This window comes from Vulpes vulpes, chromosome 1, assembly GCF_048418805.1.
Source record: "Vulpes vulpes isolate BD-2025 chromosome 1, VulVul3, whole genome shotgun sequence".
Taxonomy (NCBI): Eukaryota; Metazoa; Chordata; class Mammalia; order Carnivora; family Canidae; genus Vulpes; species Vulpes vulpes.
This window is the reverse complement of record NC_132780.1, coordinates 59,118,170-59,137,617: the sequence shown is the minus strand read 5'-3', so window position 1 is coordinate 59,137,617 and position 19,448 is coordinate 59,118,170. Positions and strand designations below refer to the sequence as shown.

The 19,448-nt window shown below is 36.7% G+C and overlaps 1 protein-coding gene and 1 long non-coding RNA gene across 13 annotated transcripts in view; one reads left to right on the top strand and one right to left on the bottom strand.

Moving 5' to 3' along the window:
- Positions 1 to 19,448, bottom strand: part of TRDN (triadin) — a 363,753-nt gene that overhangs the window by 205,167 nt on the left and 139,138 nt on the right. For all 12 annotated transcript variants that reach the window (XR_012002811.1, XM_072765072.1, XM_072765079.1 and 9 more), the window contains exon 10: positions 17,292 to 17,369. Coding sequence is in view for 11 of the 12 variants with exons in the window: in XM_072765072.1 (XP_072621173.1) it covers positions 17,292 to 17,369 (78 nt within the window). In the remaining variant the exon portion in view is untranslated. The remainder of the gene's footprint in view (positions 1 to 17,291; positions 17,370 to 19,448) is intronic.
- LOC140599823 (uncharacterized) overlaps positions 1 to 19,448 on the top strand; it is a 43,006-nt gene that overhangs the window by 1,876 nt on the left and 21,682 nt on the right. The window lies entirely within an intron of this gene.

Below are 19,448 nucleotides of genomic sequence, written 5' to 3'. Positions count from 1 at the left end.
CCATTGGCGTTCAGAGGGGTAGCAATTAAATGTGTCTGTAGCATGTGAACCTATCAATGCTTTGCCTTTCTCTGGCAAAAGTGTCACACGCCCTGCAATGATGGCTCTATCTGGCAGGGATCACAGGGAAGGCTGGGTGAGAGAGAAATCCTCTCCACAATGAGCAGCTCCGAGCCACAAATATGTTATTAGCTTCTGCATAAATTAACATCAGATGAAAGAAAAATTAAATGACTTACTTTTTACTTTCTAAGCCCTTACAATGGGCTTTTCTCTTGCTTTTGAACGTTTTTATGCCTTCTCAAAGCCAGAGAATGAACAATAGTTAATTATCATCGTAAAGCTTTCTAAGATGCCTGTTCCCAGCAAAAAACGGGAAAACAAATGCAAATGTTTAATTTTCATCTTATGTTGCATTAGTCGCCTCTTTTCCTTTCTACTGTAGAGATTATCCAAATTTTACACGTCAGACGGGGGCTTCTCTTCTAAACCTGTCCAGCCACGGTTGATGTATTCTTGGTCCCAGTCAAGTAAATAAGGGTGTGCTTCTTCCCTAATAATGTGCTCCAGCACATCTTGTCACTGCCACCTTATTTCTCTAGAGTGCCAGAGGTTGGCTTGGAAGTCTGCTCATAGCGTGATCATGGGAAACTTCACACAAGCAGATAAATTCAATGACACCAGTGATTATTGCAGTTCTCCATCGTTATCTTACAGAGGCACGAGGCAAGAGAGAAAGCACGGGTGCTGGCATGAGTGACCTTGGTCTAAATTCTGTGCCTGACCCTTTCTGGTTATGGAGAATTGAGCAATGCGCTATGACACCCTGAATATCATTGTCCTCTTTTGAAAAATGAGATTAATAAAACCTATTCTACTGGCTTGTTGTGAGGAATGGAGACCCTGAGCTGAGGTGCCTAGACCAGAGGGGATGTTCATAAAATAATGTTAGTAGCAAGTAATCTCATGCTATTTTAGAAACGATAAAAGTCTGACCACATATAATATCAGTGATTTCTCTAGATATGACACTTGTTGATGTATTTGAGTAAGTACGCACTAATTCTTATTTTTCTGGACAAACGGAGACTATGTCTGGAATATTTTATGTTGAGAAACAGCAGGGGAAAAAGTACATCAGTAGGATTTTACATGTTAGGAAGGAGTGATGTGCTGGAATGAAGAAGTGGATTCCAGTCTCAGGTTCACTGTAATTAGTAGCCACTGCCTTATGCAACTTTGAGGAACTCTTCTGTCTTCATCCATAAAAGGTAGGGGGACGAGTAGAGTGTGTTTAGAGCCCTCTTCACCCCTTTATTCCTTCATTATCCAAATGAAGCATGCTTCTCCTTGCATTCATTTCTCAATTTTGCTGGGAGCGGGTAACTTAGGAAGCTTTTACTTCATACATTGCTACTGTATGTTTTCTGGCTTTGAGATGGCTTAAAAATGTTAAATCTGGAGAAAAGCCAAATTTTAAGGCTTTAAGTAAATATATATATGTTGTGTATATCATATATACATGAATATGTGCACACCGTGTCAGGTGGTAATAGGGTCAGGAAAAAAAAAAAAGAGCTTGTTTTAGAGGATTAGAAAACGAGAGGATGGAAGGCAGCATTGCTTTTTGGGTTTCTTTGGTTTTGAGTTTTTTTTTAAGGAAGAAGAAAGGTACATCTTTCCAAATGGGTAAGATTTGAAGAGTGTGTTAAAAAATATAGGAGAGCTCTGAGCTATGGAGAAGACTTTTGCAGCAGAAGAAAAATATCTGCCAAGACCTTGAACGTAGAATCTGTTGTTTGTGGTATGACCGCCCCATTTTACTGTAAGATAAGAGATCACTGAGAGGTTTCAGGCAGAGAAATTATATGACACTGAGTTACATTTTAAGAGGCACTTTGACTGTTGCTGGGTGGTGTTAAGTGCCCCGTTGGACTCTGTGATACTATTGTAAGGAAGAAACTTAAGAAAGTGAAAGAATTCAGTACAAATTTTTCTTTTTCTTTTTTCTTTATTTTTTTCCTCTGAATTTTATTTGGGATTCTTGAAGGAATGGAACATTGTAGAATGGTGCTAGGAGAACCTCACTTTACATTGTAATTAGGTTGCTATGGCAGCAAAACTCTCTAAATTAAGGACTTCACTCAAATTATCTGGCATAACTAAACTGGCCTGTCAGAACCTGAATCCGTTGTCTTTGCCTTGGCTTTTCCTTTAGTGATTGCTGGATTATTCTTGGAAGCCAGCTCTTATTACCAGCTATTAAAACAACCAATTCACAACCAGCAATCCTATAGCACCTTTCAGTGACTGCCCAGAGACTCTTAAAATGACAATGTTCTCAATCAACAGATGTTTATTTTGCCTTATTCACACCCCTGGCCAGGGTCCACACTTTGAAGAGATTCCTTCCAGGAACCAGGTAAAGGAATAAGAAGTGGGAAAGCTTAGTTACAGTAAGGACAGTTCATTAAGCCTCAAAAGGATTATGGACAAGGGATCTCAATAATTATTTTATGTGGTCAGAGCAAAGCAAAAAAAAAGGGGGGTAATTTTGGTTGAAAATGTTACTTATTTCAAGGAGACAGGAAATTACACTAACAGATTAAAGCACGTGGCCTTATGGGCATGAGCATTTACTTGGTCCTCAGGTAAAAAGTCTATACATTCTGTAGCCAGTGAGGAAATGGACTCAGAAAAGAGCCACTTGCCCAACTTCCCAAACCCCATAAATGACACATCAAGGGTTCCAGACTAAGCATGACTGTGCATCCCGTTCTCCCTCCTGCAAGTGGAAAATGAAGCTTGAGGTAGACTCATTCTATCAAAAAACTTGCAAGTCAGCTTGACCCCAGTTCTGCCTCTACCCCATGTCATCAGCTTTCAGCCCCCTCACAGCCCCAGTGCTCAGACATAGGACAGTTTTCTTTTGGATGTAAGAACAGTTTCTTTTTTTTTTTTCCATTTTTTATTTCGCAGGCAAAAGGGAATGCAAAGAGATAGATTCTTTGAAACATTTCTATTTGCAAAAAAGTGTCTTATGCTAATTATACTTGATATTTAAAACAGATAAGGTAGATTTCCCCTCAAACCTTTCAAAAATGAGGGACCCCTGGGTGGCTCAGCGGTTTAGAGCCTGCCTTTGGCTCAGGATGTGATCCTGGAGTCCCGGGATCGAGTCCCACATCGGGCTCCCTGCATGGGGCCTGCTTCTCTCCCTCTGCCTGTGTCTCTACCTATCTCTCTTTCTCTGTGTCTCCCATGAATAATTAAATAAATAAAATCTTTAAAAAAATTTTAAAAAAAACTTTCAAAAATGATAAAAGCTTTTTAGATAAGTGATTGTGTTACTTTTGAATGGGTTACATTTACATAGATGAAGGTTGCCACATCTATTTATTTTCACTTTCCTTTTTTTTAAGATTTTGTTTATTTATTCTTAAGAGACACAGACAGAGGCAGAGACACAGGCAGAGGGAGAAGGAGGCTCCAAGCAGGGAGCCTGATGCGGGACTCGATCTCAGGACCCCGGGGTCACAACCTGAGCCCAAGGCAGATGCTCAACCACTGAGCCACCCAGGTGCCCCTGTTTTTTTCACTTTTCTATCTGGAAGGAAAGAACAAAGGCAGCCTCAGTGTGTGTGTGTGTGTGTGTGTGTGTGTGTGTGTGTGTGTGTGTGTTAGAGAGAGGGAGAGACAGAGAAGAATAAGACAGAAAAAACTCTGGTTTTTATTTTTCCTCTCAATGCTTTTACATTTCAGAAAGCAAATACTCAAAGTTTGTTGACTTTACTAAGTGAGAAGCTCTCCATCTCCATGCATTTATCTCTGGATCGCTTCATATAGTACAATTGCAAGTTTTTGTTGTTTCCCTTGTGGGTTTTTTTTTGGGGGGGGTGTTGTTTTGGGTTTTTTGGTTGTTTTTTTGTTTGCCTGTTTTTGTTTTTTGTTTTCTTTGGTGCTGCTGACATTTGGAGACTTTGGAAGAATTCTTTTAATACTTTTAAAGTTTATTTTATGTGTAATTGTTGCTTCCTCAAGGTCTTTTATTGTAAACATTTCCAATGTGTCTTTCTTTAAAGGTGAGAAAAGCATAAATACAAGATTCTTTTCTAATACCTTTTCATTTTTAATATCACACAAGTTATAAAAGATTACTTTTTAAATATTTTCACCTTGATGGTTTTATTTTTTTACATTTTTCTGTATTTGGATATGGATCACAAAAGTACTTCATTACATGTGGAACGTCAACAATGTCTAGAAACATCAGAAAATTGAACTTTTTCTTTTTGGGATGAAATCATCAATATTAGAGAAAGCTGGCTATCATTCAAAATTGAAACATACATCACTTTATAGTGTCATTTCAAAGATACTGCTATTTTATTTATTTATTTATTTTTTGATACTGCTATTTTTATAACAGATTCTTGAGAAGTTAGGACTTGATTTACTACATAAATTGAAAAGACATAATAGTAATTTAAAAAAATAATATGACTTGAAAATTACTAAAAGTTATTGGTATATTGGGCACATACATAAGTCTGATTTTCAAATGAAACCTTTCAATCTAAAAAAAAAATGCCTAATGGACATCAATATTAAAAAGGAAACAGGTATCTTTTTAGAGAGTACAACTTTAAAGTTGCCAACATTTTATATGTTGAATTCAGCTTTATTTTAACTCATGGGCTACATACATTTCATCTTCTCTCATGAACTATGCCAAACTACTAACAAATTCCTTTGTTTCCTCCTTACACATATAATGTCTATTCCAGTAGATAAAAAATTATGTTTTAATGTTAAAAACATTAAGAGCATTAAAAAAATTTTTAAAGACATTTAAAATCCACATCTAATTGAAGTGAGCAACGCCCACTCTTTATTACGTGAACAATTGCCAAGACTCTACTCCATTTGGCTAAAACACCTGGCTTTAAAGACTCATTTTGTTCTAGAGAGGAAGAAAAATATCTTTTGGAATTGTAACAAGATCCTATTATAGGAAGAAACATTTAGGTCAAGCTGACACAAATAACAAAATAAATGTTTTATAAAGAAAAACTGGTACTTACAAGTTAGAGCTTTGGAGGAACCCAGTTCTTTTTATAAAATGCTTTATGATAAAAATTGGCTAGCATGAGAGAGTTCCAATCAGAGTTCCATAATAAGGAAGCTACTAATAGATCACATTAACTCATATGTCCTCCTTTACTTCCTCTCTGGTCCTTTATAGATGAAAACACAGGGGAAAAAAGCTGTTCGTTTTTTTTTTTTTTTTTGATTCATGATAAAAGTTCGGAGAGAAACTCGAGACAACAAATAACAGATGGGTTCTTTTCTGTTTCCTGCTTCATAGGTGCCACCCCTGCTACAGGAATGCTGCTAAATAAATACTGTACTGGAAAGTCAATTCAGACAGGCAAGCCCCAGCTATACTGTCAGATGTGTATAAGGAGAAAAAGCTTCTCTTATAGATCGGTCAATAAGAAAAAGTTACTGGTTTTCACCAAAAAGTCTTTATAATGATCAATAATAGGAAATCAAAACCAAACAACAAGGAGAAAGTACTAAGTTTGGAGGCACAAGTTTCTTATGAAATATATTTGATGTCTACTAAAATGTATTTATAGTTCATAATCCATGGGAAACTCCCATTTTTTCCCATTCCTCTTTCCCTGTTTCTTGACACTCTTCTACCTGTTTGGTTTTATGTTTCTTTTTTAAAAAAGTTTATTTGACAATCAGTTATTAAGACTTACCTACTTTTCCACAATACTAAGTGAATTACACTTGTCCTAACGCACTAGCTCAAACATAACTGTGTTATCTCATGTTCAGCCCTACCACAGTGTTGCAATCAGAAGAAACAAGAATCTAAAATTCCAGGAAGGGTTAAAAAATAAAAAGAAAATAAAATAGGAGGAAGGTTTGAAAATAAATTTAAATCTTTCCAGAAGTCTTTCAAACAGCTAATGTTGTAGGACCAGACGGTCTAAAGATCGATTCTTTTATTCAAGCTTCCCAATCCTCCCTCATGCTAGCTGTTTCCCTACCCCCTCCCCAAACCCTTCTCTTTCTCAAAAGCACACTAAAAACTTACTCTAGCCCATACTGGATCTCTTATATGCTTCTCTTGACTTCTTTTCTCATTTTCCAAATCTTTTATTTTCTTCTGGGGACTAACCCTTTCTGTTTCAACATGAATACATTTAATTCTTTGGATTCCTTCCAATTTTTCTGCTTTTTTAGCATATTCTGAGAAGAACACAAACACTTGGGACCTGACTAGGTAAACCTAGAATATACCTTAGATGTTAAGGTGGGGGAGAAAAACTGAGAATATTTATGTTAATATTTGTGCATCCATCACATATGTAAATAATCAGTTTTTAAGAATCCTTTTCAAGCCATTGGAAGGTGAAAGTCAAATAAACAGTGTTGTACCAAAGGTAATTTGTTAGTTTTGGTAAATGAACCACGGTTATGGAAAATGTGAACTCTAGAGGAAGCTCGTTGAAAGGTGTACAGGAATCTCTGTACTATCTTTACAACTGTTTTGTATCTAAAATAATGTCAAAATAGGAAGTTTAAATACGGTAACATTTTCCATAACCATGATTCATGTGAAAGATCCTTAATATACTAGTGTACAGTGTGAGTGTCCAAGAAGGGAATCTAACACATGTTTACCAGAAGTATTTTGGCATGACATTTTTTTTCCTCCAAGAATATCATGGAACTAGAGATCCCCAGAACATCCTTCAGGAAATGCTGTCCTAAGATTCTATGACACAAATATCTGCATTTCCTCATTTGTGAACTCCAGATGCCTATATTCAATTGTCCAATGGAAATGGCCATTTGTATGAAAAGAGCCTAGCCTGCTGCCCGACATGTGGCATAGTCTTCTTTTTTAATCCAGATCCAGTCTCCACCATGACCTTTATGAGCTGTGCTAACTAGGCCCCTTGCCCTCCAGATTCAGGTTATTTTTGGCTTATAAGAGGAACATCAAGAGGAAATAGAGCAGGAAAAAGGGAGTTATTTTCCAATTCCCTACCAGGTTCATTGAGGATATTACGCACACCATTTTACAGAGTTTTGATGATATATATTCCTGAGGAAGGATATACCTTTGACCAGACATCTTTTAGAGTTAAAAGACTTTTGGCTTTGTAAACCATTCCATTTCCCTACCCCCTCAGGTCTAGGACCAATAAAAGCTCCCTGTTTTTGCTATCCCTGGGATGCTTCACCGTAACTCTGCACAAACCTTTATAAATACTACATTCATTCAACAGTCTTAATTACCCATTTTCATGTGCCTGGGACCCTGAAACACTCAGCAAGCCCCAAACTAAGCTCATTATCATCTCCCCAAACCTTTTCTTATTCTTAATGCCATCCATTTACTTAGGTCAGATAAGATTTTAGCAATTACACTCAGCCCTAACACTTAATAGCCAACCTAAGAAAATGGAAACAGACTAAACCTGGATACGAGACACCTTGGATATGAGCTTCCAATTCCAATTCCAGCTAACCCTTAACAACACAGGTTTGAACTGCATGGGTCCATTTACATGTGGATTTTTTAAAAAAATAAATCCAGTATAGTACTATAAATGTATTTTCTTTCATGATTTTCTTATTAATATATTTCTTTCCTCTAGTTTACTTTAGGAGTACAGAGTATAATACATATAAAATATGCCTTATCAACTATTTATGTATTGATAAGGCTTCTAGTCAACGGTAGGCTATTGATAGTTAAGTTTTCACAAAGTCAAGTTACATATTGATTTTTGACTACAAGAGGGAAGACAATCAGTTCCCCTGACCTCCACATTGTTTGAAGGTCAACTGTTTATCACTATTATAGATATATTCTCTTAGATAATTTACTTGATTTCTCTAAATTCTAAAATGATGTGAAATCATATTCACTGCCTAAAGTTGTTTTGAGGAAAAGTAGGATTGTTTAAAAAAAAAAAAGTAGCGTACTTTTTCCCCATGAGAAGTAGCCTCCTATAATTATCTCATCTCCAGACCCTCAATTCTCACCCCTCAGCCATTCATACTTTCTATAGCTGATACAATAATCTAGAATGCAAATCTGATCATACTTTTGCTTTGCTCAATTGCTTTAGTAAGCTCATGCAGTCCATGAGGAGGTGTAAAATCTTTAGCTGTGTGTGCAAAACTCTTCAGGATATGACCCAAGCCCTGTATTAAGAAATTATCTAGAGTTTCACATATAGTGACTAATGTAATTAGTGCAGTTACCTTATTATCTTCTATAGAGAACAATGAAAGAAGTACCATAAAATTTAATGATTAATTATATACACAGAGAACTTTCATGATTAAAAAATGATAATAATAATAGCAATTAATAGTTGAGTACATAACTATTCTAGAAAATTTAAGTTGGACTCCCTCTAGAGCTGTTTGCTCCTCCCCACTCACCCCACTTAGGCTTTCCCTCTCTCTCAAATAAATAAATAAATAAATAAATAAATAAATTCTTCAATAAAAAAAAGGAAAATGTGCTAAGTCATATATATGATTTCATTCAATTGTGTTAGCAACTTTCTAAGTTAAATAAGTAGTGAAAGTAGTTTGGTTTATATATTTTACCAAAATTTATAACTAAAGGTCAATTCCATTAAAATTGCTGAAAGATATAAGTTTATTTCACCACAAAATAAAGAAAAATATTATATTGGCCTAAAGTTCAATAAAATTTATTGTGTCATAGAGTTAATGGAATAAGAACTGGGCCAAATTTCTATTTTATTATTTTATGCTCTTTGCTTCTCAGGATATATCTCACTGAAGAGAAAGGTGATAAAGTTCTTGGCTTAATAGAATTGTAAATAAAACATTACTAGCTCCTGTAGAACATTGTCCTCGGATGCATCCTATGGTAAGAAATAATCTTATAATAAGTTTCTTATAATGCTCCTTTCTCCTCTACACAAATCCTACCAACTCACTCTTTATGGTCCAGTGCAAGTCTTGTGATTTCATTGCATAGCCTTGCCTTACTCATATCTCATCTTTCTCCTAACTTTTACAGCCTTTATGATCTGAACAGCTCACTTTTGTATGTCAGTAAATAATGCTTCATAGTGTTATTCACTGCTTAGGGGCATGCCTGGTTGCCCCAACAAAAATAGACATCTCTCCCCGACCACAACCATACTGTACATATCTATGGCAGCTCTTTTTTTTTCTTAAAAGATTTTAGTTATTTATTTGAGAGAGCAAGAGAGGGAGAGAGAACAAACAGGGAGAAGAAGAAGCAGACTCTCTGCTGAGTGAGAAACCTGAGGTGGGTCTCAATCCCAGGACTCTGAGATCATGACCGGGGCTAAAGTCAGATGCTTAATTGACTGAGCCACCCAGGCACCCCCAATAGTGGCTATTTAATCACTATGCAAAACTATGCAGTCTTCCTTCTGCTCTCAAGGCAGTTTATTACCACCCACCAGCCTAAAAATAGTAAGCTTGAAATCTCTGTGTAGAAGCGGAAAGGGACTTAAGAGACCATTCAAGTTCTGGTCCCACACTACACAGGTAAAGAAATGGAGACCCTAAAATGTCAGTTGGTCTGTCAAAGATCATACAACTGATTAGGGTCGAAGCTGAGATTAGAAGCTGAGTCCTTGGTCTTCTCTCTAGAGTTCTTTTGCCCACCTAAGAGTGATGCTTTTATGGTATTATTTACAATTACCATACTAAGTATCAGTCATTTATTTATTCAAGGTATACAGTATTTATTCACCTTATATTTGGCTTTATTTATGCCAATTATATGTTTATAATGGAATATTAAAAGTAATTTTAAGGAGGGGCACCTGGGTGGTTTGGTTGGTTAAGCATCTGACTCTTGGTTTGGCCTATGTCATGATCCCAGGGCCCTGGGATGGGGCCCCCATCAGGCTCTGCATTCAGTGGGGAGTCTGCTAGAGATTCTCCTTCCTTTTCCATCTGCCTTTGCCTCTCTCCCCACTTATACTCACCCTCTCTTTCAAATAACGAAATAAAAATCTTTAAAAAATAAGTACTTTAAGGAGAAGATGCATACTTAATAAGGGATCACTTAACTTCTTTCTTCCACATACTTGCCATAGGAAAGTTGTAGCAATTTTTACACTTAATGTCCAGTAATTACACATGGGTGGAAGTCTTCTATTCTTCAGAGCACAATAACAACAAAATACATGATGTTTTGATGTCCATGTTGAGTAGAGGGAAAGAAAAAAATCCTTTCTCATTGTTGATTAAAAATAATGAAAATAAAAAAAAAAATGAAAATAAGGGGATCATATCTGGTAACTGTGCTTAATACTAAGCAGCTGTTTTTGGTGATGGGGTGAGAATGGACAATGTTGCCCGTAGTGATTTGTTGGATCACTGAGGATTTTGTCTTGGAGCAGTGAGGGGCTAATCCCTTCCGAGAAATACAGTTCTTATAAACAATAGATGATAAAGTGGCTCTCATACTAAAGGTAAGAATAACCCGTAATGTTAAAATAACAGTTGCCACTTCATTCAGGGGAAAAAGTCAATAGATCGGTTCCATAATGAAAAAAGTGGTTAACTATATGACTCTTTGAACTTATAGACTTTTTAGCCCAATGGAGTTCCCAGTAGACATGGGAATTCTCTCACAAAATGCAATACTTTTTTTTTGAAAGAATGTGAGATTTAATATTATATTTGAGTTAGTCCCTTTTAAGTGATGTCTATAATTAAATGCAAATTGACAATGCCCAAGATGATTATATGAGGTGGTTGTTATAGGAGATCTGTTTAATGCTATTGTAGCCAATTTTCCACGGCCAAACATGTTCTAAAAAATACAGTGAGAGTCAAAGGAAACAACTGATTTAATACACAATTAGCCTTCATATCCAAATATTTAAAGCAATAAAAACTTCATTATGATGTGCAAAGCATGTGATGTGGGAAGAGGAGTGAAACTGAACAAAGGCAAGATACAACTTCAAGGCATGAGACAAATAGCCTGAGATAAGAAGCACACCAACATTTCCAAGAAGGAGTTGAGTGCCATGGGAAACTTATTTTCTTTGTTTTAAGTGCCATGAAAGCATAAAGGAAGCTTTTAAGAGCCTCACAGACATGAAAGCAGTTGTAACAGAGCAGACTCGTAACAAGGTCCATGATTTTTAAAAATCTACTGATCAAATTGTAAATTGTTTCCAATGTCCTGTGAACAAATTTAATAATCCAGTCTATACCTAAAGACAAAAAATGCAGACTATGTTTAAGCTCCTACATTTTGACCTGTTATATCTGTATTCCTCAAATCAAAAAGCACACTTCAGTGCCACATGTAAGTTCCTTTTTTCATAATGCCATTTTCTTGCAACTTGGTCCTAAGGAAGTTCCAGACTAAAATAGTGCATCAAGGGCTGTGCATAATCAGCCTCACTAAAAACAGCTTGATTAATACTAAATATGTCCTAGTTCCTAATCAATTATGTTAATGAAGTCGCAGGCAGCACATCTGCAAGCCCTGACAAAGCCCATGATCTCAGCACTGCCTGATAACGTGGACTCCTTGGAAAGCTGCTCGGTGCCAGTGTCCTCAGCGTAAAAATGACTTCTCTGGGAATTAAAGGGAGGTACTAGCAAAAGCCTTGTAATCCCGCAACACCGTTGTTACTCACTTAAGCACAGTATTGGCTTCCACAATGAAATGTCAAGTTACATCACTCTTTAAAGAGAACAATGGAAACCTAAGTGTCCCGCTTTGCAAATGACACATCCTTTTCCAAGTGACAGACTGACAGGCAAAACATTTGCTACTTCGTGTTTTATGAACCTCTAGTAGGAGATAAACTGGAGTCAAGCACTTGAATAATCAATCAAAATCTGCCTCAAATTGGGGAATTGGAGTTCCTTGATTTATGTCTATCTTGCAACAACAACAACGGAATTAGAATCCAATGAAACTTAAGGTGACACTATTATTTATGGACTCTCCCTTGTCCTGTGAACATTGGGGCAGTGAGAGTCACTTGTCAGTTTGGTGTCAAATTATCTCCAGGCATATAAGCTTTTATGGTTCAAATGCTAAATGAAATGTGAGTCTGGTCTCTCTCTCTCTCTCTCTCTCTCTCTCTCTCTCTCAACTGTGTTCTATAAAGTTTTTCCAAATAATCTGCTTACTAGCTAGGTAAATGCTACATAATAGTTGCTGGTGATGAGATTACTGTTTCTGTTTTATTACTTTCAGGATGATTTAGTTATATTCGAGTCCAGCTAAGACATCTAAAAAATATTTAACTCCCATCAATATCAAGCATATACAAAAACTGATGCAAGTTGGGAATTTATGCTGGTGAAAAACTATGTATGTTGGATAGGCAAAACACAGATCATTGAGTATTCAAAAGAAGAAATATTTAAACAACTCTAATTGTATGAGATGACATTTAAGCTGCTTTATTAGTAACAAGGCTTAGAGGTCACCCAGGACTATGGACTGAATTGTGTCTCCTCCAAATCCATATGTTGAAACTCTAACCCCCACATGATTGTATTGGAGACCAGGCCTTTAAAAAGTGATTAAGCTTGGGACTCCTGGGTGTTTCATGGTTGAGCATCTTCCTTCGGCTCATGGCATGATCCTGGGATCCTGGGATGGAGTCCTGCAGCAGCCTCCCATGGGGAGCCTGCTTCTCCTTCTGTCTATGTCTCTGCCTCCCTCTCTGTGTCTCTTATGAATAAATAAATAAATAATCTTAAAAAAATAGAAAGTAATTAAGCTTAAATGAGGTCATAAGAGCAGAACCCCAATCCCACAGAACTGTGTCATTCCAAGAAGGAGAGCCACCTGTGCTCTCTCTTCACCATGTGAAGACAGCAAGAAGCAGATGTCTGCGAGCCAGGAAGTGGGCTCTTTCCAGAACCCAACCACCATGGTCCTCTGATCTTAGACTGTGAGAAAATACGTTTCTGTTTTGTAAGCCACCTGACTTGTGGTGCTTTGTCCTGGCAGCCCTTGCAGACCAAACATCAAGGGTTGATCAGGAATTTAAGAAATGATTATATCAAGAGGAAACTATCCTCACATAATCATCGCACGGAAATGGTATCTGGAGTCAAGGGAGTGAATGAGGGAAGCAGATGCATGTAAGTTGATGGAGACAATGGGAAGCTCCCAGTATTCAAGATGACCACACTTAAAAATCAGTAAATTTTTAAAAAAATTGTGTGGGCCAAAAAAATGTGTTTGTAGCATTTTGGGACGGGAGGCGAAAGTTTCAACCCTTGGACTAGCCTTGGCCTGTTCTCTAAATATTCAAGAAGCATATTATTGATTTGGAGTTTTGGAGCAAGATTTTACATATATCTGACATTAAATTGTGATCTCTAACGACCAAACGAATTCTTTTTTTTTTGATTGATATTGATACAGCATTGACTTATAGATATGGGATTTTTATTTAAAATTTGCGACTACTAATTCATTCCATTTGGGTAGCTGACCAAATCAAAATATTTTTACATATTATACAATATGTTATTATAATTTGCAAGTATAATGTAACCTTTCCCCCCATTCCCACTGGCATTTCTCTTGTTCTCTTTTAAGCCTTTCTAGAATGCTTAGGTAGTTGGCTTGAAAACTATTGTTCTTTCCCAGATAAATAGCAGTCAGAATTTCTCCATGAGTGGCATTTTAGTTTTTCTGAGGGACATTTGGCCAATTACAGATCATTCAGGTGACTAATACTAAAATAAAGGCATTTTAAGAAATATTCCATTGCTCTCCACCCCCCTCTAAATCATGTCGGGATTTGCTACTGAGATGTAGTTTTGGATCAACAACATCAGCCATCTTTCGGAGGTTGGTGATATGCAGAATCCTAGGCCCCAGCCTTGACCTACCGAATCCAAATCCACATTTTCACAAGATCCCCAGGGGATCTGTGTGCACATTACACCTTGAGAAGCACTGCTAGGGTATTCTAGACTGAGGTCAGAGGATGATGTTTCTATTGCAGAACTGCATGAAATCTAAAGCACAAAACTTTATGTCTTTGTCTTCTAAAACTTGTTGATATCTCAGAAGACATGAAGATAGGATCCTCAAATGTTGATGTCTGCATAGTAATATACTAGAAAGATCCTTCGGCATAAACATAGAAATTTAGGGCTGGACTCCCAGACTTGCTATTTACTAACTTAGCATAAATAAAATTCTAAGCCTACATTTGTTAAGCCTTAATAATGTCTACATTACGGGGTTTTGAAATCTCAAATGTAAAATGCATGTAAGTATAGAAAACATAACATTAAAAATAATTGTGGGTTTAAGAGAGCTTAGCTATAGGTGTGATTTGGTCAGGATCTGGCCAGAAAGTGCATAGAACATGCTAATGTCAAAACATGACCTATGGAAAGCATCACCTGACCAGCTACCCAAATTCTTCCCTGACCATTGACTATATGAAACATAAATTATCGCTAAAAGGATCACTGGATCTGTGGTCAATTGGATAATGCATCTCTCACCAAGGCATTCAGATTTAATTAATTGAATTAAAATAAAATGGAGAAAAGGCTATTTGAAACAGGCTACCAAGTTCACATGTTTGCTGTAAAGTAATTGGTTAGATCTGTAAGGGTTTTTGCACATGGACATAAAACAAAAGTTCTCAAAATTTAAAGTGTTCAAGACTCCCCTGAGGAGCTTGTTAAATAGAGATTTGTCTTTCCTCTCTAAATTGCCAGAGAATCTGATTCACTTGATCTAAGATATGGCAGGAATATGAATTTTTAACAAGCTTCACAGTTGATGTTGGTGCTAGTGATCTGCAAACTATTCTTTGTGAAAAGTTGTGTTAAGTCAATAAAATGCAATAGAAAGAGAACTTCCTAAGTTCATCAATATCAATCACAATAATAAAAACTACAATCATTATTGTCTTTACAATACCTCACCATGATAAGTAATATGAGTATCTGTGTTTTACCAATAAAGAGACTGAAACCTTAGTTATTCCATTTAAGTGCATCCAGGTAGAAAAAGAACCAGCATTTGGATCCAGACCTGTGTGACTCAAGAGCACAAGCTATATATAAAGCACTATACTATTTTCAAAGACACCGGGTTCCCACCATCTCTCTACATAAAAGAAATGATCAATAATGCCTGGGTCCCCTTTGTAGAAGGGGTTTGGAGGATACATGAAATGAACTGAACTTCTCAGACATTTCCTCATTATTGGAGATTTCATTTGGGAAAGGAGTTTGAGGGATAGAAGATCCGTAAGGTGTAGAGGAGAGGACAGGTTACATGGATGTATAATTCTAAATAACAGCCATATAACATTTTCTTGAATTCCATATACCAATTTAGAATGGCCTGCTCAGTAATCTTACCTGGATATTCCATGGGAACCTGTCATATTCCAGTCTGTCTTGAACCCATCAACTTTCTGCTTCTCCTCCCCAGGCCTATTTTATTTCAGTGGTTTCCTGTCTTAGTTAATTGCATCTCTATCTACCTGGATATCTAATTCAGAAATTTGGAGTCATTCTTATCACTTGTTGCATTTCAGTATCTATATTAATCAGATACTTTGACCAGTTGATGGCCTTTCCATATGCTTTTCTGATCTATCTGCCTTTTTCCATCCATAACAGTAGTGTTTAGTTCCAGCTTTATAACTTGGTTGGACTATTTTCTCAAGTGTCTGTAACCAATCTCATGACACCTCTCCAACCCAGTGGGATGGCAATCATATTGGGCAGTCAAATTGATCTTTTAAAATGAACATGTCTGTCCCATCCATGAGGAATTCCTTGTCTTCTATAGGAAAAAAAAAAATCTCTTAGCTTAGGAGGAAATATTTGTGCTTGTATATGTACAAAATCTCTCTGGAAAGGAAAAAAACAAAACAAAAAAACATTGGTTGCCTATAAGGAGAACTGGGTAGTTGATGCATCGGGCTGGGAGGAGACTTTCCACCCTATATCATTTTTGTAACTTTTAAACTTAGAACCATGTAAATGTGTCAAAAATTTTAAAAGGAAATAAAAATTCCTTAGCTGGGTGAAATAGCACAATGTCAGAAATTTGCAGAAGAAATAAAAACACAATGAGAAAAAAAAGGAAGAAAGAAAGGAAAGAAGAGAAAGTTTGGATAGGCAAGAAAAGAAAAAATTTGGTAAATGTATCTGAAGGCTGAGTATATTGCAGATTATTTTTTTTTACTATTCAATGTTCTATAATAATAATTTAAAGATAAAAATAAATCCCCAACAGCCCAGGGTGGCTCAGGGATTTAACGCCACCCTTGGCCCAGGGCTTGATCCTGGAGACCTGGTATTGAGTCCCACGTCGGGCTCCCTGCATGGAGCCTGCTTCTCCCTCTGCCTGTGTCTCTGTCTCTCTCGCTGTCTCTACTCTCTGTGTCTCTCATGAATAAATAAAATCTTTAAAAAATAATTTTAAAAAATCAATCCCAAGCTTAGCCTACAAGGCATGTCATGACCTATACTTTGCATGCCTTTCTATGAGCTGTCCCAGCCCCTCTCCATGCTGTCTTACTTATGTTTCTCTGGACTAAATCCCTTTCTTTCTCATCCCCATGGCTTTGCATATGCCAGTTCTTTTATTGGTAATGTTCTTGCCTTCCTTGCTTATTCCTCCCTATTCTTGGGACTTTAGCTCCTCAGCCACCTCTGCAGAGAAGCCTTTCCTAGAGTCCTCTTCACTTCTTCCACCAAGAGCTATGCCCTCCCTTCTCTAAGCTCCCATGGTACTCAGCACTGACTTATTTTTTGGTTCTTACCACATTGTGGTAATTGGCACAACCCTTAGAAGCCAGCAAACAGGGCACCTCCTATAGGCTCTGTACTTTACAGGGCTCTATGGGCCCTCCTCTTGCTACATCTTGTCCTAGATCTAGGAGTTTGTGGTAACAGCAAGGTGTGACTACCTGGAAGTTTTTCTCTCTTATACTCCAGATCCTAAGACCTCGAATTTTTTCCCCCAGACATTTCTTTCTCTGCTACCAGTGCTATAGTTACCAATATAAAGCCTCAAGGGGAAATTTTTGGTTTTTCAAAAAGCAGCAAGTAGTAATTTCAGGAAAAGTAAACTGCAGCTTAGATATACTAAAGCTATTTGAGAAAATACGGATTTTGTTGTTTCTGCTGTTACTGTTTTATTTCTCTTCCTTCTATTTTATCTACAACAGAGAAGACTTTAGGAAAAATAAAATACTTGCCTTCAAGAGTAGGTGATGCCGGAGTGGGTCTGGAAGCTTGTACTGTTGGTAATGGAGGTGGTAAGGCTGGGCTTTGTCCTGTGCACACAATGTAGGAGTAGGTATTGACAAAAAAAGGATTAACAAATTTAATATCCATGACTAAAATAGCTAGATCTCTCCCCAACATGCATAATTCATAATCCAAAGTATAAATTCATATTATTATGCAATAAGAAAAGTGTTATTAGGTGAGATCTTTAAGTGGATACATACACAGGTTCCGTTATCTTCAGAGCCATTTCTGAATATATTACTTTTCCTAGATGTATATACAATGTTAAATATATCTACTGGACTTCATTAATGGAAAATCTACATGCAATCAAATAAAGCAATTTATTTTCAATATGCACTTTAAATTATGGAAACTAAAATCACAGAAGCTGAGAGGACTCCTAATATAGAGAAAAATCACCATTTTTTTTTTCATTTAACTAAAAATTCTCAAATGATATAATAGGGCAATAAAAGAAGGTTAAAATTCATGGGCCTTTTGATATTGAACAGGTACATTTTCTTCTGCCAAAATAAATGACCTGCAGTTAAGTAAATAATGGGCCAGAGGGAAAATATATTCAGTTTTATAGAGTCTTGAAAGGCTCCCTCAAGTCTCTGGGCTTATTATGAACTGTATAAAAACCCACAATCGTTTCTGAGTGCTTCCTTATCCCAAGTGATTTCTTTAATTAACCCAAACCATCCAGGCCATGAACTGTAAACATTAACTAACATATGATCCCATATGAAATGCTTGCAAAATGTTTTATCATTAATTTTCATTCCACAAATTTCTGCTGTGTGTTTCTTTTAAATTCAGGAATTGATGTGGGCATATGCACCTTCTAAAATCTCACTGACAACTAGATATTATCAACTGTCAGCAGACCTGCCTGCTTACTGGAAGATTTCCTTTTTTAGAGTTTGTCAAAATTAGTTTGCTCTGGTGAATTGTGGATTAGCAAGCAGAGCAATTGAAGTGGCACACATACCACCCTCTGGGGTGGTGAGAAGGGAAGCATCCCAGACCCTCATGCCAAAGAGAAGTCTCCATTCATTATAAAATGTCCCTACAGTTGTTAAACTCACCCAGGTTCATTCTTGAGCATGTTTGAGTGTGCATAAAAGCACATTGTCTCATAACATACAGGCCAAATACCTCAAAAAGTATCAATCCGTATTCTTATCATTTTTTTTCCCTCCTGAGAGCAATATTCGATGGAAACATATTGCAACGTGCAAGTTCTTCTTTCAGTGTACACAGAAAAGATGAGGCTGGGAACTCTAAAAAAAGTTTGATCTCCTTTATTTTTCCCTAGCTAACATTTATATATTGTTTAATCTGTGCCTAGAGCAATCCCAATCAGTTTTTGAAATATTATGTTATTTAATCTTTGTAAGATCCTTAGGGTGTAGGTGTAATTTTCACTTTACAGTTTGAAAACTAAAGTGACTAGGTTTTCAGGCCATTCAGCAACTAAGAAATGGAGCTGAATTTCCATGTAGGCTCCAGATTTGGGGTGCTTAAAGCCTCTTTAAAACTTCCTAGGGCCAGAAAAGGGTCATCTTTTATAAGGGAATCCATGACTGCCTGTGGAACTAACGCATGAAGCTTCCACGCTGAACCCCACCTTCTTTGTAAGTCAAAGGCACATATACTTGTAAATATCCATTCCCAAGTCTTGCTTGAGAGCTATTCTTGAAAAACTATTTCTAAGGTTGGTTGACATTTTGTAGCTCTTAAATCCAGGAAGAATCTAGATTTAGGGAGGAGCCCATTAAATGATTAAAGTTTAAAATCCAGGTGGCCATGAATATAAATTAATTGTTTCCAAATACTGAGGCTTTCAAAAATATCTTCATAGAATGGTTCCTGTTCAATCTAAGCCACTTTCTCCTTGTCATATACTTTCATGAACAGTGGTGATGCAAAATCACAGTCCTTTATAGTCTCGATAAGCTTTTTAGAAATTTATTTCAAAATGAAATTCTTTCTAGGGAATTATTCATAATTTGCACTCGAAAATATTTTTAGCTTTTCTGGGAGGAACTATGAAGTCACTATTTTATTTTAAAAACATTTCAATGAGCACTTATTATGTGCCAAGACCAAAGACG